The sequence below is a fragment of the Toxorhynchites rutilus genome, chromosome 3, assembly GCF_029784135.1.
Source record: "Toxorhynchites rutilus septentrionalis strain SRP chromosome 3, ASM2978413v1, whole genome shotgun sequence".
Lineage (NCBI taxonomy): Eukaryota > Metazoa > Arthropoda > Insecta > Diptera > Culicidae > Toxorhynchites > Toxorhynchites rutilus.
This window is the reverse complement of record NC_073746.1, coordinates 132,280,676-132,300,068: the sequence shown is the minus strand read 5'-3', so window position 1 is coordinate 132,300,068 and position 19,393 is coordinate 132,280,676. Positions and strand designations below refer to the sequence as shown.

At 37.9% G+C, this 19,393-nt stretch overlaps 3 protein-coding genes across 9 annotated transcripts in view; 1 reads left to right on the top strand and 2 right to left on the bottom strand.

Annotated features, from left to right (window-relative positions):
- Window positions 1-11,071, bottom strand: part of LOC129778784 (serine protease inhibitor 28Dc-like) — a 77,589-nt gene extending 66,518 nt beyond the window's left edge. Inside the window, exon 1 of the mRNA XM_055785892.1 lies at window positions 11,019-11,071. Coding sequence (XP_055641867.1) covers window positions 11,019-11,059 — 41 coding nt within the window. The 5' untranslated portion in view covers window positions 11,060-11,071. The remainder of the gene's footprint in view (window positions 1-11,018) is intronic.
- The window catches only part of LOC129778783 (serine protease inhibitor 28Dc-like), a 90,564-nt gene that overhangs the window by 64,164 nt on the left and 7,007 nt on the right, over window positions 1-19,393 (top strand). For 5 of the 7 annotated variants that reach the window (XM_055785888.1, XM_055785886.1, XM_055785885.1 and 2 more), the window contains one exon: window positions 2,873-4,528. The exons of 1 other annotated variant lie outside the window; for it this stretch is intronic. In XM_055785888.1, coding sequence (XP_055641863.1) covers window positions 2,873-4,427 — 1,555 coding nt within the window. In that variant the 3' untranslated portion in view covers window positions 4,428-4,528. Of the gene's footprint in view, window positions 1-2,872; window positions 4,529-12,926; window positions 14,347-19,393 lie in introns of those variants that run through there. One more of the 7 variants, XM_055785890.1, reaches the window with a different exon arrangement.
- LOC129778787 (uncharacterized) overlaps window positions 11,029-19,393 on the bottom strand; it is a 29,819-nt gene continuing 21,454 nt past the window's right edge. The window contains exon 4 of the mRNA XM_055785897.1: window positions 11,029-11,071. The gene's annotated coding sequence lies outside the window, so the exon portion shown is untranslated. The remainder of the gene's footprint in view (window positions 11,072-19,393) is intronic.

The window sequence follows — 19,393 nt, the reverse complement described above, 5'->3', positions numbered from 1 at the left end:
GTAGGCGTATTTAGTTATATGTATATAATCAATTGTTTCGAATAACTTCAATCAATCGTTTTTTCATGGACAAAATCAGCTTCTCAATTGTACTCTGATCGATTTGCTGCCAACACTCTCGAATCCGATATTTGAGCATGTTTACGTTATCAAATTGCTTGCCATTCTCGTGAACACGGCGCATGAGTATAGATCAAAGGTTTTCGATGGGGTTCAAATCCGGAGAACAGGCTGGCCAATCAAGAACTTCGATATTTCTATTAGAAAACCACGCTTTTGTCAGTTTTGAGTTGTGGATTGCAGCATTGTCTTGCTGGAAAACAAAATCAGGACCCATCAATGCCTCACCATGTCCATGTCAAACTTATCTCCAGCATTTCTACGTAATATTCAGACTACATTTTTGTCGTTATCCACGCCATCTGGTCCATCAAGGTTGAACTTCTTTCCATCCGAAAAGAGCACGTTGTTCCATTCCTCGGTCCAGGAAATGTACTTCGTAGCGAATCCGAAGCGATTCAATTTATGGCGTTCCGTCAAGTTGGGTTTTCCGAGCCTTTTATGCCCCTCTCCAAGTTCTCACTACTGGAAAAAACTTGTTGAAAGCGACGTGTAGTAACCGGAAGCTCCAAATCCGCACCGATTTGCTGCTAATGCTGTTCTTTTCTGGTTCACTGCAATTCTCCGTATATCCATCGCCGAAAGCTTAGTTTTCTTTCCCCGTTTTTCAAAAAATTTGCAAAATTGCATCGTTGTAGGCTTTGATTTTCACCTTTTCCTCGAACGTAAGATGCTTTGATCGACCCATGATGTCTAAATGACATGGGAAAACTTTGATCTTAGTGAGATTCTCAGTGGGTTCGTTTGGTAGTGAGATCATCTTACTACCAAACGAACCCACTTTGAGCACAACTTCGACTATTTTGAAAACCATAACAAACACCTGTCAAATGAGGACCAGGGAGAATTTATTACAGGAATATTACAGGAATTTAGAATGAAATCGCCAAAAAACACAGTGGTGCTATTTTTATTTCGCTCAGTGTATGTAACAACTTTGTCGAAGACAGTTTTTGTCGAGCTATACATGCAAATTTTCACTTAAATGCGCTTCCTGGTCCATTGTGCATTGAGTCGGTGTTGGTTTTGGTCTTCATTTTTAATCAATTTGAGCTTGCTGAAACTGCGTTCGCATGATACCATCGTAACTGGAAACCTCAGGAAAATTCGAAGTGCCGTCTCGATGTTAGGATAAACTACTCCGAGAGAATTTCTGAGAGTAATGTTCAAGATGTCTAAAGGCGTCGAAGAGATCAGGTTAGGGAATAGGTCCTTCTTCTGCGTCTTGAACACTTCCACCTCTGATACAAATTCCAATGTATCATCTTCTGAAGAATATTTCCGTCCGAAATATGACGCAGCCTACTTCAACTGATCCATGTTCATAGATGTTAGTCAGTCATTGGAAATTTGCATGGTTACGCCTGTAGGCAAAAAACGACAAAATGCGTTTTCCCAATACTAGTGGTGTTGGTGATTACGTCTCCTATGCAAATATGGGCAGCATAGTAAGATGCACTTTAAGTTTTTTTTTCAAATTTTTATCTCGAAGCTACCTAAGAATGACCTGCAAAAAATTTCCCCATAGATCCTACGATAAACCACTTAAAGGTTCAAAAAATAGTCAAAATTTCTTATTTGATACCCTATACAATATTTTCCATAGAGCTGGTGATTCGGTTCGGTGGCACTTTTTACTTCCTCACCCTTACCCTTTGAACAATTTCATACATTATCTTTTTTTGGTCAAAATGTTGTAGGTCCTACAGTTATTGAATTTTTGAGAAAAAAAACAATTTATTCAATATTTTTTAGATAATTCAAGTAAACAAAGCTGCTTAAGTTGCCTCAATGACTCAACAACGTTTCACTGCAATCTGAGATGGTGCTGCCAATCGCCAGCCGAGTTTGTATGAAATTCGTCTATTACTCTTTAAGCTCAATATTTTCAAGCCCAGTGCTCTATACAGCGAGCAGTCGACAACACATTTAAGAGCTGAAAGTTAAATTGAGTTTTTCGAATCGACTTCTTATCACTTTGCCGTTGTGCCAATCGTTCCAAATTTCATTCAATTTCAAATCTCTCTAATCCAGCAATTCATTTCTATTGCCGTATCATCCTAGCGAGTTGCTAGGAACATTTATTGAGGATTAGAGTTTATTTTAAAATTTTCAAATTGGCTTTCGAAAGCTACGAAAGAATTACTAAGCCACGCAGTAGGGCCATAAAAAATCTACTGAAAAGTTGATCACTTCCGATATTCTCTTGGGAAGGGATGGAATTTCGTGGCGAGCCCATTTTATATAGTCTCGCTCGAGTAAAAAAGCGGCCGCAACTTGCTTGTATCGGCTCGGTGCCGTTCCATTGAGTAAGGATCGATCTTTATTTACAACGAAATGGGAGTCACGATCATTCGCTTAGTAAGCGGACGCGCAACCATTTGGCTTTAAGGTTTTTTTTTTGCTGTTCTATCTATACACACATTGCTTAATATTCATCAGCATATCCCAATAATATCTCTAGTCGCAGACTTCTCCAACGCCTCGAAAAGAAAACTATCAATAGTGTTGAAGTTATAAGAGTCTACCGGATGCTTATTGTAATCGTCAAACAACTCATTAGCTATGATACCGTAACCTTTCATTCCCTAATAATCAGCCTTTTCTTTTCCTGCATTCGCTTTCGGCTATAAATGCTTATCAACTAAAGCAATGTACAATAATAATATTTTGAATATGTAAGTGCTAACGAAGTAAATTGATCAGCATCAAAACACTGAAGTAATTCCCCAACCCACCTTCTCTCCAACAGCTCCCACCTCATTTCAGTGGCGAATGGGATTTTTCTCAGCCATGATCTGCAGGTGAGCAATACTTATTCGAATGTGAGCGGAAAACTGTACCGCGCAGAGATTCGACGTTTGAACTTTGCTGGCAACCCAGAGGAATCGTCATCCGTGATAAATCAGTGGGTTAGCACTGCCACCAGAGGTAAAATTCGGGACATTGTAACGCCAGATCAAGTCAACGGTATACCGATGGTGCTCGCCAGTGCATTATATTTCAAAGCCAAGTGGGAAACTATGTTCATAGCGCACAATACAAAGACGAAACCATTTTATTTGAACGGTCATAATCAACCACCCATTGATGTGGAAACCATGGGTACATCCGGATGCTTCCCATTTTACGATGCAAAAGAGATCGATGCTAAAATTGTAGGGATTCCATACCAGGAAAAACTATCCACCATGTATATTGTACTACCCAACGATTCGAACAGACAAAAACTACAGGACTTACAAAAAAAAGTGAGCCTGCAACAAATCAACCGAATGATCGACCTAATGCAAACTAAAACTGGAAGCATTTTAATGCCGAAAATGAAAATCGAAAACTCTATTCACCTTAAAACGGCATTGCAAGCCCTCGGATTGCATCAAGTATTTGATTCGGCAGTTAGCAACCTCATCAGAATAACACATTGGGAGTCTTCGAATCAGGCAGCACGAAGACCTTCGATCTCTACAGCACCAACCATCGCTCCCACTTTTTCAGCGCATCGAATTGTGTATACCACGGAACCAAGTGTTCCAGTGCCAAATCCTTCCATTCCGAACACAAATTTTTTCTTCAAGTACCCCGAGGAAGACGAAGAGGAATGTAATCGGATCAGCAACTGCCACTTCGATGGAAGAACGTGTAACTGTGACCTAAACCAACGACCAACTGTTACGGGCTGCCAACAGAAACTTTTTCATGTTACCAGACAGTGTCAGTCGACTAGTGTCATATCATCTGTCGAAGGCACCCATAAGTGTGTTCTAGACGCGTATACAAAAATCCAGAGCGACAATCGGAATCAGTGTATACAACAGAAGTGTATTTACGCTTCCCACCAATGCTTCTGTTGTAAGGGAGCAAATGTACAGCCGGTTCAACAGATACCCCAGCAGCCTCAACAGCCCCAACCGACTCAACCGGGATTCGCCGTTTCAAACCGGTTCAATCCCGGAGAGAATACCCGTGATGAAATCAGTCAATGCCTGAAAACGTACTGCGATCCCCATCAAGTCTGTAAAACGTATATAATATGTCCATTAACCAATACACAAAAAAACCCAGCGGTGGGAACTGGCCGTGCCAAGCGACAGGCAAAACAACTCTACGTTGACCAGATCGCACATAAAGTCAGCCTCGACATCAACGAGCAGGGAACGGAAGGCGGCGCCGTAACGGCGGTCATAATTGACCGAATCACGTCATCGTTCACGTTGCGAATTGAGGCACCATTTTTGTTGTACCTGCGCAACGACATCACGAAGCTGCCACTTTTCTACGGGCCGGTGTTCGATCCGAGGCCTTGAGCATTCGTGAGCGAACGATGAGCTCGATGGGGCAGAGTGCTCAACAGCTGTAGTTCTGATTTTATGTCACACTTTTAGAAAATAAATTCTAATAAATAACATGTTCCGTGTTTCGAAATACAATAGACATTGCTTATCTCCATGTTATAAAACGTCGAAGTTCATAGATCTCAAACAGTACTGTTCACGTGATCGACAATAAACTGTCAATAAAATCAGGTTTATAGTGCTGATTATTCTGGTAGGTAATGTCGCGCATGTCAAATATTGGATTCTTTTTTAATATTTCTAACTTAGAAATCTATTCTTATTCCAATTTGAGCAATCATATATTCACAATCTTTACAAGTTCTGATTTTTTTTCAAGAAGCCCTCTGGTCGTATTTATCGGATACTTGTAGAGTTATTTTTTAAGGTTATTGTAATGAAAAAATTTTCTTCACCCGTCCCGATGCGTAAAGAATAACCTCCATTCTGCTGGAACAGTTGTTCGCATACAGGCGACACCAGACGAGAACAATCATGATATAAATTTGAAAATAAAACTCTTTAGTACAAATACTCGATAGTACTGACAAGGGCCGTATCAGCATTAATAGTGGTTTCTTCACATCCGACTTGAAATACACTGCACTTTGACGCAACTTTGGATCCGAAGATAATGCTGGAGTTCACTACAATCGTATGAACGATTGGAAAAAAGGCATCTAGAAGTCATTCACAATCCCGCAGTCATCTAGCTAACGGCCAGACGACGGTGACATCGAGGCTCCCCGAGAGTTCAGTCCAGTTTTCCAAGTTGGTCTTTTTCAAGGCAAGATACGAATGAACTGAGAAAATTTAAAGGTTCTATAATTCAAAATATCATTATCATTACACCAATAAGAACAAACACACTATTAAATTGACACAAGTATTTTGAGAGTAAAAAAAAGTTTTAGAATTCCCCAAGATAAAAGGGAACAAGTATTTTTGACTTATGAGGTGCAACGTGTTTTGATGAAATAGGGTTGTATCCAAGAAATGACCGCGTTGTTGACGCAGGACTAGGGAAATCATTAATTCAAGTCGCTTGTTTACCACTTCGGCTGGAGATGGAGTAGGAAGACCGGTGCAAGGAGGAGTAGTTTATTCAGGTGGACATCAGGGCTTCGTCATAGCCGCCTTTTATGAAAACAATCAGTGATTGCGAAACAGAGGGATTTCAGTCGACATTGTGACATTCCCCGGTCCCCGATTCTTAAATCAATTCGAATCGGTTGAAATTGTGTGATTGCTAGAAAAAGCACAATTCTGACGGCGCAATTGAAAGGCATAGGAGTTGATAAACAACTGAAAATGTGGAACGAAAGTTTCAATTGAGCAGTCATGTAATATGTGTGTTTCATCGAAAAAACGTACTAATGTTCATGTGAAGTAATTCAGGATGATATTTAAATCAGTAACAGTGAGATCGATACCAGGTGTCTTGGCCAGAAGCCAGACCAGAAGAATTACATTGAGGCCATACAATGTCTTCTTCAGCAACTAAATTTTATGGTACAAAAGGATGCTGTTATCCAACATGTAGCGAGAAGCGAATGAACTGCAAAGTTTAAAGCCTGAAAGACTGAATTGAATATGTAGCATAATCGAGATAATTGATGATAATGAATTACAATTGTTGAATGTGACATTTTAGGCGTTTCATTAGTCCGCCAAACCAATCTCTTCCGGCTGTGCGAGTTTTGAGATTAAACTATAAATTGAGATTAAAAATGAATAAGCTTTTTTTTTCATTTTTATCATGTTTATTTCATCTATTATAATCAAATTTATAGTTTCGCTGCATAAAATAGTTCCTCTTCTGCAGGCGAACAGAACTTCTCTACACAATACACGAAATGTTTGTTTAATCAGCGGAAAAAAAATCCTTAAAACCACGATCGAAATTACAATTTCTTACAATAAAAGTACTTGCTTTGTTCATGCTATCGTTTTCCTCCACCTGTTAAATTTTACTAGCGTTTTTTCCGTTAGGTACATAAAGGGGGTGTCCAAATCACTCCGACCTCCCCTACATCTATGAATGTTTGTTTAATTGGTTTATTGTCGGTTTATTCACTCAAAAAAATCATCAAAACATATGAAAATTCGATTATGTTTTTAGGATTACATCGAAATTAATTGTATAACTGACTCTTCAGTAGAATATTTTGGTTGCCCTGAAAAAAATCGATGGGCTCGCGTGGTTTTGTAGGAGCAACTGAAGATGATTGATCCACCACCAATATTCTATACCTTTCACAACGCATAAAATCAACAATGCTTACGTGTGGGTCAATCATACACAAACACTTTCCACCCAACGGCATGAAAACCAACACACTCTGCGAAAATCCAACACTTATACATAGAAAAGACCAACAACTGTTTGCAATGATCCATGAACAACAAAATGTAGAAAACACAACCCCTGTTTTGAAAGACAAGAAAAGAAGCGACTCAAGATATTCCTTGTTCCGTTGGGTGAGACTCAGGTAGCCTAAGTTGGGTTATAACATGGAGAAACATTTATTCCACCCTTGTTCCTGTAATGCAGCAAGGGATGCCAAGTGATTTTTTAAAATATCTTCGCATGATACGAAAAAATGTCTTCAAATGTCCTTACATGGTACGGAAAAATGTCTTCAAATGTATTCACAATCATATCGGATGAAACTAAAATTCATAACTTACTTTTGAGCAAAGTTTAAGTAAAATATATTCACATGGTACGATAAAATGTCTTCAAATGTCTTCACATGGTACGGAAAAATGTCTTCAAACGTCTTCACAATCATATCGGATGAAACTATAATTCATAACTTACTTTTGAGCAAAGTTTAATAGCTAATTTAATGTTTATTTTAATTGGTATTGTTATACAGCGCATTCTATTAAACTTACTTTTAGGTATTGAAGTTTATTCCAATAAATGTGAACATAGAATATATTGCACAACTGCGAACTAAATTTTATGAGTTCAAAAATGATAATTAGCTTGATAAACCGTTGACTGAGGTAATATATACCCAATTCTTCCACAAAATCGGAACTGTGATAACTCAATTTGTTTATTTTAGCTTTGAAGTTTTGGTTGTAACTCAAACCATATCCATAAACTAATTATTGAAACGGCATTTAACCAGAAAACCTTCAATTTGTGAAGTGGTCGTTTGAAAGAAGAATACAAAAAAAAATGTCACAATCATTCGAATTCTCGAGCGCAAATGAACTAATGTTTCTAGAATTTGAAGTAAAAATCGCTTTGTTGTTTAATTCATTCCATATACATGTGGATTTTCTGCTTGAAAAAGTTTGAAAAAAGCAAGTTAATAACCCCGAGACAAAAGTCACTGTTGATTACTAAGAACAAAAGTGAACAAGTGACAATGATATAAAAGCGAAAAAAAGACAAAAGCCCTACTTCTTTTGACGATATTTTCGGCCAATAGATAGAATTTCATGGAAATAATATCAACATACGCCATCATACTGAAATGTCTTCTCATATTTCATATTGTCTTCAAAATATCTTCACAAATCAAATGTCTTCACAGTAGGTGAAATGTCTTCAAAATGAAGACATGTCTTCAAACCTGGCATCCCTGAATGCAGCCTCCATATCATTTAGCCATAGTTTGCTGGATTGCCTAAGAGACATTCTCAGCCAAGACTTCTTTGATAAAATTAAATTTAACTGTCGCAGACGAGTGAATCGAAAAATTTGAAGTAAACAAACACAAACGAAGAAGAAGATAAAAAGCTTACTTCAGACACGATTCATCAGTCATTCAGATATGGACCAAACCGCGAGGATCGTAGGCTTTTTCTTTGAATGCCGATAGTTTTCGTTTTCCAAATTGCCGAACCAACCAAACGAACAGTTCATGGCAAATCCTGATTCTATCCAACAAACGCATAATTCATTGCACAGTTATTTACCCGTTATTGACGGTACGGGTAGGTACATCCAAAGTTAATTTTTAGCACATGTTCTGGCATCCCGATTTATTACATTAAATGAGCTGAAAGATAACATAAAATGTTCTACTCCCCAATACATGTATATCATTTGTAAAATATATATGCTGGAGCCAATATGAGGGAGCGAAACAGGAGATACATTTAAATGAAAGCATATGAAAGCTTTTCGTATAGTTTGCCAAATACACTGCCCTGACAGAGAAAGATATATTCTCGTTCGTGTTCTTCTTTATCGTCTTAGAAAACACCTTCCAACTTCATTTTATGATGAAGTGTAATATTATCACGCTCCTTTATAATAGCGCTGGCAGCTATATGGATAGCGTGGTCATGTAAAGTAACTTTGCATTCCAGCCGGCCTTGGTTCGATCCCCATTGACGTCGTATGGACTTTTTTTTTGTACAATCCCAAATGAAAAGAGAAAAGAAAACAGAAAGAGATGTCTGCTCGCATACATATAAACCATTTTTAAGCTTTAAAAATAGCTCATTATTTGCGCATTTGACTCTCATGAACAGGAAATGGCATCTTTTCTGCCAAAGATGACATGTTTTCTGTCAACGCTAGTTTGGGTGTAGACATGTTTGGGAAAATGGGAATGCTTCCAATTTTCATTAATTCGAACCATTTAGTGATTGCGGAGTTGTAATGTTTAGCACATCAACAACAAATGTTATAAAATTTCCGATGCGATTGGTATGCAATTCATCAAAATTTGCTTGAAAATTAAATAACATTAAGTTCAACACGCATTTCCTGAAAGAAAAAAATACAGGAGGTTGTGTCCAGGACACAACCACATTATTGACGTAGAACTACGCTGTTATTTTGTTCCAGTCCTCTGCTTTCGCTCTTCTCAACAGAAGCCCTTCCTATTAATATATCCGGTCTCGATTAGCTTAGCTGTCATCCTTGGTGGAGATAGTTTTGTTACTGTCATGCGAAACCACAAAATTTCTGAACAATTATTTTCTTGGTGAGCCGATGGTAGCCTAGTTTGATGATTCCCCACACAATTATGTAGTCCAGAACCTTAATGGAGTGGCGTCAGTTTGGTGTAATGATTGCATTACCAGGTGCATCAACGAGTAAGTGATCGCGTCCACAGCTCAATCCGAAACGAAAACATGTGATGACACAAAACAAGGAAGAACAAACGATGTTCATTGCTTCGTATCTAGAACGATACTGAAAGTTGCCTATTCTATTATGTTCTCTGTTTTTAAGAGGCTTTAAACTTTGCAGTTCATTCGCCTCTATTGTTTGACCCAGCGAGATCCAATATTTATGCTCTAGGCAAATATTCCCCTTCGTTTTTCTTTTTCTTTTTCTACCCTTCGTTAATCGCCGATGAGTTGCTCTTTCTTGATGGCATGGGTAGGGAAGCTCACAAATGACAAATGTATAGGAAAATGGGAATGCTTCTAGTTTTCATGCTTCTAGTTTCAGCCGTTTACACACCATGGGATTATAATATATAGCATAAAAAACAAATATTAGAGAATTTCTTATTCGTTTGGTATGTAAATCGTCAAAATCCTTAATGATAGACATAGTTCTACGTCAAAAAATATTCCATTACAATGAAGAAAATAATATATATAATATCCGGTAGAGTTTGCGGATTTTGCTCTCTCTTGAACGGTTAGCTGATTATTTTTCATCTTGACCGTAATCTCAATGACAAATGCAAAACTCAGCAGATGTAATCGAACACTTTAAAGAGAAACTGAGCAAAATTTGGTTAATTTCGGTAAAATAAGAAAAAAGTTAAACGAGTTTGAAAATGTCGCAATAATCTAATCTGCGAGGGTCGTTTAAAAAATAAGTTTCAGTGCCTCAGAAATCGCGAAAAAATAAAGTTAGGACAAAAACCAGGTGATTTTCGTAATATACGTTTTATTTTCTATTTTTCTACATACTCGCCGTAACGTAACGACATTTTTCATAGCGTGGCGCGAGTTTTTCTATTCCGAGCAACTTTTTGAAGTACGATGTTAATGCGTCACGAATTTCTTCAGTGTTATCGAATCGTTAAACGCCGAACGCCTGTTTCATCACTGGGAATAAGTGATAGTCGCTAGGGGCGAGGTCTGGGGAGTAAGGAGGATGCTCAAACACAGTCCATTTGAATTTTTTTCAATTGCTCTTGAGTTACGCGAACAGAATGGGGTCACGCATTATTGTGGATGAGGAACACTCCACAATAACAATAAACCTGGCGCAGTTCTTAATCGGTCCAAAACTTCACACTACGGTGATGAAACAGGCGTTCGGCGGTCAACGATTCGATAACACTGAAGAAATTCGTGACGCAGGTTCATCGTACTTCAAAAAGTTGGACGCTACGCACTTCGCGCTCGGAATAGAAAAACTCGTGCCACGCTATGAAAAATGCCGTTACGTTACGGCGATTATGTAGAAAAATAGAAAATAAAACGAAAATAAAAATAGATTACGAAATTAACCTTGTTTTTTGTTCTAATTTTATTTTTCCGCGATTTCTGAGGCACTGAAACTTATTTTTTAACGACCCTCGTGTGCAGCAGTTTTGTGTGATATGAAAGATTTTCCGAACTTACCGCTTTATTCCTTCCGCATGGTCCAAAATAATGGATGACATCCTAATGATCGCCTGTATATCGAAAAATATGAAATCAATGTAAGGTTAAGATCGCGTACCTTACTAGGACATGAATATGAAATTTTCAACGGTAATCGCAATCACAGATTAGTATTATTTTATTACGCATGTCGATTCCTCAACTGGGACAGTTAGGAGCAGGACCCGAAATCTTCGAAAATGAAAAATTAAAATCGACTGACTGATGAACTATTCTAGCAAATGGTTATTCTAATTGACGTGACGGATGAATACAAATCTACCTCTTTATTCAACCTGAGTTCAATTCACACTACTACTCCCTCTGACATGAATATCGTTACCCACGTACACAACCTTTATTTAACGTCCATATAAAGTGAAATGAAAACTTGATTACTGATGCAGAAAAGTAGTTACACCATTAATGGACGGCGCCATTGTTTACCCACCGTGAACTTAAACCAACGAACTTAGATAGTTACCAGGTATGCTATAAATATTCTCGCGTTAGTATTAGTAAATAGCGTGCAGTTTGGGAGAAATTCTAAACAAAATTTTATTTCACTTTGTATCCGAGTTTAATTTTGTGAAAAAAACATACAGAAGAACGGGTTTATATCAACAAAATTCACAAATTTGTCAGTGTTTCTGAATACAATACTGCACGCTATTATATATCTGTGAATAATTTTGTATGCGATACAATCTAGCTCACTTATAGTATATGTCAAACCACGTTGAACTCAAACATCGATACATGCATACGTGATACATGAGAGAGAGAATGAGATAACAACTAAACTCCCGAATGATTGTTGAGTCATGTTGACGGAGAAACTGCTGAAAGAAGCCAAACTGATTTCCAATTGGATGCGAAAGCGAATTTCTTCAGAATCTCCTGACTATCCACAGTTGAGTCTTTGACATTGCCGAGCCCTGGTTAGAAGAATTCTATCACTCGTAATGGTAGTTGTGTAGGTACGGTGCTGAAGCTGGAAAACTTGACACCACATTATCTTTACATTATGAAAAAAAAAACCATCGAAGATATGTTTACAAGGAACGAAACACTAGCAAAAGGTTCCAATTTGAACAACTGAAGTTTTTTGAATGATCTGCACTTTAGTAAAGGTGGCCGTACACTGTTTGCCCGGAGGTTAAATATTTGTTATTTTTTGACAGATAAGGTTTGATTTGATATTTGTACAAACACTATTTTGTTTGCCATTCTTCAATTTTCAACAGTAGTAAACAATATCAAACACCGAACATGGAAAAATCAACTGAAATATTCAAGGTAACCTAACCATGTACCGACAGGTTCGAAGAACAGACTGAAAAAATATTTTAGGCATCCAATAATTGAATTTTTGCTTGTCGTGTTTTGTGTAGAATATATTTGATCAGTACACGTTGACCAAATTTTATCTGTCAAAAAGAGTCAAATATTTGGCTTCGGTCAAACAGTGTATGAGCACCCTAACATTACCATCCCGAGCAGGTTGTATACAGCCTGTTCTAACAGTCTTGTATGGTCATTGAAGCAACGGAAACTCAGGCCCCTTTTTGTGAATGTAACTACGATCCGACATTTAGGCTTAGACTCGATTTTACCCTAACTTTCAATAGCTTCGCATGCTTTTAACTGGTTTCATGATCTAAAAGTATAGTGGAAATTGGAAAAGGTAACGAAAATATCTTTGTGCAATCAATTTATTGATTGGATTTGCATGTTCCTTGTAAAACTTTCCGCTTCTTCAACTATCACCTCTTCAACACAACACTAACATTTGTGCATGAGTATAAAATGTATCGTAGCTAGTAGCATTACACCGCACGCATCTAATTTTTATGAATCGCTCGATTTTATCCGTTCTATTTTTAGCATCCCGAGTGAATTCGAGCGCTTCTTCCATCAGATCGAGCTGGCGAATGGAATTTTCGTGGAAAACTCCTACGAGCTGAATCCTCAGTACACCAAAGCGGCCAACGAGCTGTACGAGGGCAACGTTGAAAAGCTCGACTTTTTCGGCCATCCATATGAGGCCACCGAGAAGATCAATGCGTGGATCAACGAGAATACGCACGGAAAAATACCCCAAATGTTCCCTGCTCCGCTCGGTACCAATACGGCGATGATCATCACTAGTGCATTGTATTTCAAGTCTCTGTGGGAAATAATGTTCATCGAGGGTGGCACCAAGCTAAGGGATTTTTATCCAAATGGACGAAATGATTCCGCCATCAAAGTAAACATGATGGCACATGGGGGATGCTTCCCGTTCTACAATTCCCCGGAACTTGATGCGAGCATTCTAGGGATACCCTACAAAAATAACCTTACGACCATGTACATCATTAAACCAAACAATTCCAACCGAGAAGTGCTCCAGGATCTGATAGCCAGACTTAACAGTGTTGCGATCAACGAAATGATTAAGCGAATGAGAAGGAAAACCGCCGTTGTACTATTTCCGAAGATGCACATTTCCAGCACTTTCAATTTGAAGAAAACCTTGCAAATTCTAGGAGCACGCAGTATGTTCAATGCTCCTAAAAGCGATTTCTCTGGTATGACCGGTAATTCAAAGTTGGCTTCCACGTTGAACCCAATGTCCGAATCATCCACCGCTGATAGACCCATCGTGAATCTACCCCAGTTACTCAACAAGAAGAAACCGGCAGGCAACTCTCAACAGCTAGTTTTTTCGCGATTTGATAACGATACCGAGACGAGCAATCCTACAGAATCGCCTGAAACAGCTGAAACCACTCTAGCGGATGAAACCGATTCACCTGCACAAACGACCCAATCGCTTGCCAAAAGACACAAACGCAATGTCTCCTACAAAACAGCATCCGAAGCGAAAGGACATCCAGAACCTTTGAGCGGCAAAGACTTTTTCCTGAACAAACGCATCGTCAAACCGGTTCCGGGCAAAAAAGTTCACCGGTCACGGCGCCAAACGAGTAGTCCATCGGCTCAACAACTATTTGTGAGTGACGCCGTCCACAAAGTTGACCTGGAGATCAACGAACGTGGCACGGAAGGAGGAGCCGCCACTGCCATTACACTGAATCGTTCCGGGACGAGCGTTGTGTTCCGTGCGGATGGGCCGTTTCTGCTGGTTATCATGAACGATAAAACCAAACTGCCACTGTTCTTCGGAGCGGTCTACGAACCAACCGAGTGAACGCGCGGAGCTCCAATGTGTGTCAAATGTCGAATTTATATAGTTTTACTGTTTCTAGTGTAGAAGTATACGAAACGTTCCATTGAAACTTAAAGTATAGTAAGTAATTGATCCGTATCTTGTTTCTGTTGTGCTTTCCGAATTCCAGAAGCTAGTAAATAGCTAGTAAGAATAACCAAACTAATTTTGCCAATCAAAAATTGAATTGTTCCTCAAACAAATTTTCGTGTCGATGTGAACAATCAATGTAAATGTAATATCTCAATTCAGCAAGATAGCCATGCCACATTTCCACATGATATCGAACGAAATGTGGCGTAGAGAACCGTGTCAAAACTACAGTAATTTTTGCTGGTTCTTGAACTTGAACATGTTTGTGTTTGAAAGGGCAGCTTAGTTGGGGATAAATATTGTGATGCTCAGTGCTGATGAAGAACAAAAATATTCATTTATCTGCTTGCATTTTGTTTTATTCTATTTTTAGTTCTTTTCTTCTCGCCCACATTGTTCGGTTTTATAACATTCACCCGAAACTCATTTACCCATGTCTAACAAATACCATTTACCCAAAAGATGAAGAAGGAAAATTCCAAAAAAAACGGATTCGAATTTTTGTCAAATCTTCAGATTTCATATACAAAACAAAAAGGTTCAGTTCGTAAGTATAATCCATCATCGCAGAGAGAACGGATGGTCAAATTTGAGCTGTCTTTATTTCGCTGTGTTCGTCTTTCCTCAACTTAGAATGGTACTGGACCGATTCAGATGATCGTCATATCAAGTTGAAGCTCATGAGTTAATTTTCTTTGGAAAAATATTATTTTTGCAAAAAATTTGGTTTTTTGTTTTTTTTAATTACTGATTCAGTTAGTTTTCCATAGTTTTCTCGGTTAAAGATAATATATCCGAAAATTAGAGAGGTGTTATTTTTCGTTTTTGAGTTATTATTCTGCAAATTTAACATGTTTTTAATCTTCGTTCAATATTCCTATGTGACTAGACTAGAGCTATGCAACTAGAATTGAATCTTCCCGCAAGTGCGATATTTTTTCAAAAAAAGGTTAGCTTATTGATCATCTGAATCGATTTAGTAGTTCAAATGTTATGAATTTTTGCTAAAAGTCAATTTTGGATAAAAGGGGAAAAATGATTTTTCGGACCACCGGTTAAATTTTAAGATCATATTTCGAAAACGAAAAAATAGCATCTCTGATATCGAAATATGTTATTTAAAAAATATAGAAAAAAGTGCCCTCTTGTCCAAAGCCATGAAAACAATAAAAAACAACTACAATCAATATTTACGAAAATAAAACAAAATAATCCAGGGGTTGTATCCGAGACACGACCGCTTAGGACGTAGGATTACGCAATCTTTTTTTTTTTAATTTGTCGATTCATCATTTCGAATATTGTTCGCGAATACGTGGTAGTTTCATAAATAATTCTTTAGTAAAAAGTTCTGGAGACCCTGAAAAGGTTTAATGGCTTGCGTGGTTTTGTAGAATCATTTCGAGAAACAACGATTCTTTCTTGCCTTTGCGAGAACGATACACTAATTGGTCATATGTCGCAATTTGTTCCTTTATATTAAAGCACGCATCTTCCGTGCATCGCCATTCAACAAGCATCAAACACGCGTCTAACAGATGCACACAGAAAGACCGTTAATGAAAAATCGTTTCTCGACTCTCGTTCAAAACCGTCAACAAAGTCAGGAGCTTGTTGCATCAGAACAGAGTCGATTCGCACGAGAACAAATACGAATGATAACTTAAAAGTATCGAAGTTGTGCTATTCACATGTACAGGAAATGAACAAGAACAAGTGCCAAGTGGAATATTCGCTAGCGTTCACAACTCGAAGGGAAACATAAAACACAAAACGAGTAGAATAAGGGATTTTCGTTGTTTCGGACTCTTTCTTTGTCGGACTATTTCTTTGTGAGAATTTGCCTCAGAGTAGATGCAATACTTATACGCTAGCGACAGCTTAGGCGTCGTGCACTAACTACGTTACGCAAGAAGGGGAGTGTGGAGAGGGTCCAAAATCCGGATTTACGTAATTTGTGCACGACGCCTTACTTACTATGCAAGTGTAGAGTTTACTTCGCCAATATTCTCTTTCCGCTATCCCCCTTCGTTTTTTCTATTCTAGCGGCTGCATAAGTTGCCCGTTATCGACAGCTCTGTTCGGGAAAGCACATGGACAGAACAAATGTAAGTTAATGTAAGTTAAACCATATACAAACTATGGGATTGTAATGTATAGCAAATCAAACAAATCTTCGAAAATTTCCGATTCGATTGAAGTGCATTAGGATGGCAATGGATGTATGGAAAAAATTTCATCATTGAATTTCAAAAACCGACCATGTACATTTTGTTATTGGCCCAAAAATGATCTGTGCAAAGTTTTAGCTCGATCGGACATGATTTAAGGGTGCCTCAAAGCGCTCAAAGTTTTGATTTTTTGATCCTCGAAAAGGAAATGTGGAAAATCGATTTTTTTTTTCGATGTCAAATGATTTAAAAATGCATGAACAGATAACTTTTTTTGGACCAATAAACAAAATGTACATGGTCGACCAGAAGGTCGATTTTCGGCCAAAAATTTTTTTTCCAGATGACGCCAGATCTCTACGTTTCATGCATTTTTAAGAGGCAATGGCATTTTAAAGAGGCGATTTTCCAAATTTCCTTTATGCTCGAGGATAAAAAAATCAAAACTTTGAGTGCTTTGAGGCACCCCTAAATCATGTCTGATCGAGCTGAAACTTTGCACAGATCATTTTTTGGACCAATAAACAACCGACCATGTAGTTTTTGAAATTTGACATGACCATTTTCGCTGCCACCCTAGTGTGCATATCATTAAAAACCATTCGTAGCAAAAATAGTTATTAACGTAACCTTTATTCCATAAAAACGTGACCTGTTTTCTGATTTGGCACCCTTAATGAAAGGCGTAGTTCTACGTCTAAAATTTTGCAAGGCTAACTCATTAGCTTCAATTTGATATGTCTGCCATCTAAATTGGTTTAGCGGTTCAAAAATTATGAATTTTTGACGAAATTCATTTTTGGGAAAAAGTGGAAATAATTATTTTTCTTATGGTCACCCTAACGAAAAAACAAAAAAATACGGGTCTAATATTTTGCGATAAAGAACAAAATTACCACTTTTCATGGAAATCTGAGAACCACTGTATCGGTTTGTCATGAAATGGCTGTATAAATAAAATTGTCTTTTTCATGATTTACAGTAGGTTTGCAGGATATTTTACAAATTCACATAACACTTACAAATATTGTAAACATCATGCTTGCACACTATTTGTTTCAGATTTATAAACCTAAATCATGTAATTAATTCTCCTTCGTCTTTTCCTTTGTTTACGGAGGCTTTGAATCTAGTGATTCATTCGTCTCCGGATGTAATTAATACAAATCGATGGCCTCAATTCTGATTATGGTTTGTCGGATGCGCTCCATACATTCACCTCCTCACTCACACATCCATACACAATGGATACTACTTTCACGAATTACTCATATCAAAGCAACCTTCAAACTCTTCCTATTATTTCCGATTTTGTTGAATGAACGTTTTAAGCGTGAGCGTTCGCCGTGAACACTGTTATATAATTACAAAACGATGAACATCAAATGAATAAAACTAAAAAAAAAATCGAGATGTCATATGACGATATTAGTTCAACGATCGAATGACTGTTTATTTTATGATGTTCATTAATGACACAGCACATACGTCTCCATAAATGGTCATACGATGGTGACCACAAGCATGACTCGATAACCAGTCAAGCTAATCGGTGAAGTCAAGACGATTCTATGGTTCATTTAAAAAAAATGATGGTCCCACCTCATTCCCCTACAAAGGTTTAAGCTGGACGAGTTACCTTGAAGATAATGAAATATTAGGACTTTCTGTTATAGCATCAAACTGAACCAGTAAGCAAGGTAATAACAATTTCAAAAAAGTGACTGGTTTTGTCACTGACATACAAATTTTATCAATTGAACATATTGAGGCATTACGTGAGTGCATTTCGTCCATGGAATGTCGAGAAAATTTCCACCCCGAAAAAATCCTTGACCGATCCCAATACCTATGTCCGTCGTCTTCTTCTTCTTCTTCTTGTATGGCACTAACGTTCCCAGTGGAACTTTTGCCTTCTCAAAGTAGGTATTACTAGCGTCATTTTTTATTAGTAGTACCTAGTTGAGATTTCTATGCCGGATATAACGCCTTGAATGTATTCTGGAGTGGCAAGCTCTAGACTACGCGCGATCACAGTGCAAGTGTAGAACGGGAATAAAACCCGAACCCCCAGCATGATGATGTGGGACGCCCACCACTCGGCCACGGGAGCACACACCTATGTCCGTATCAACCGTGAATTTACAAGAGTCTTCACGCTTTACTAGATTACCGATAACGGTCTGTTAAAACGATCGTTCTCGAGACCAAACAACTGAGCAAACCCAAGCCTAATTCTAGCCAATACTTCAGGCCCTTCATAATCGTGGTACAAATATGTTTACTGGAACTCGCGTTCGGATCTGCAACAACCCAGGAAAATCTCGTTCTAATCATTACTATTCTGTGCCATATGTTCAATCTCAATTTCTATGCCTGCTAACGCGCGCGATGCTCCAACAGTTGTAGACTTCACAATATTTTTTTAAATTGACTAACAACTAAAAAACTAAAAGTAAACTAATACCATCATTATTATAGTCAGACAAAAATGAAACACAAACACATGCACGTACAAATACAAAAGTAAGAAACCATCCGTAATTACTTCGTTAATCTACACAATAACACTGACTATCGAACATGTCACAATTACAAATCATTCTTTGAAAACTCCTTGCAAATATTTCGTAATATTCTGAGGTTTGTAGTTATTTTTGCTTCACGGGGCAGTGTATCATACAATCGATACCTTTTATAAACACATAAGTTTTGGGTGCAAGACATCCGGAAGTTCATGGTTCTGAAGTCACTTGCTTGCCTAGTGTTGTATTGGTGTATATCTCTTCCATAAGTTATAGTATTCTGTAAATAATTCGGTGTCATACCGTTTGTCATTTTGAATATAAACGTAAGCGTGCAATATTTTATTCGCT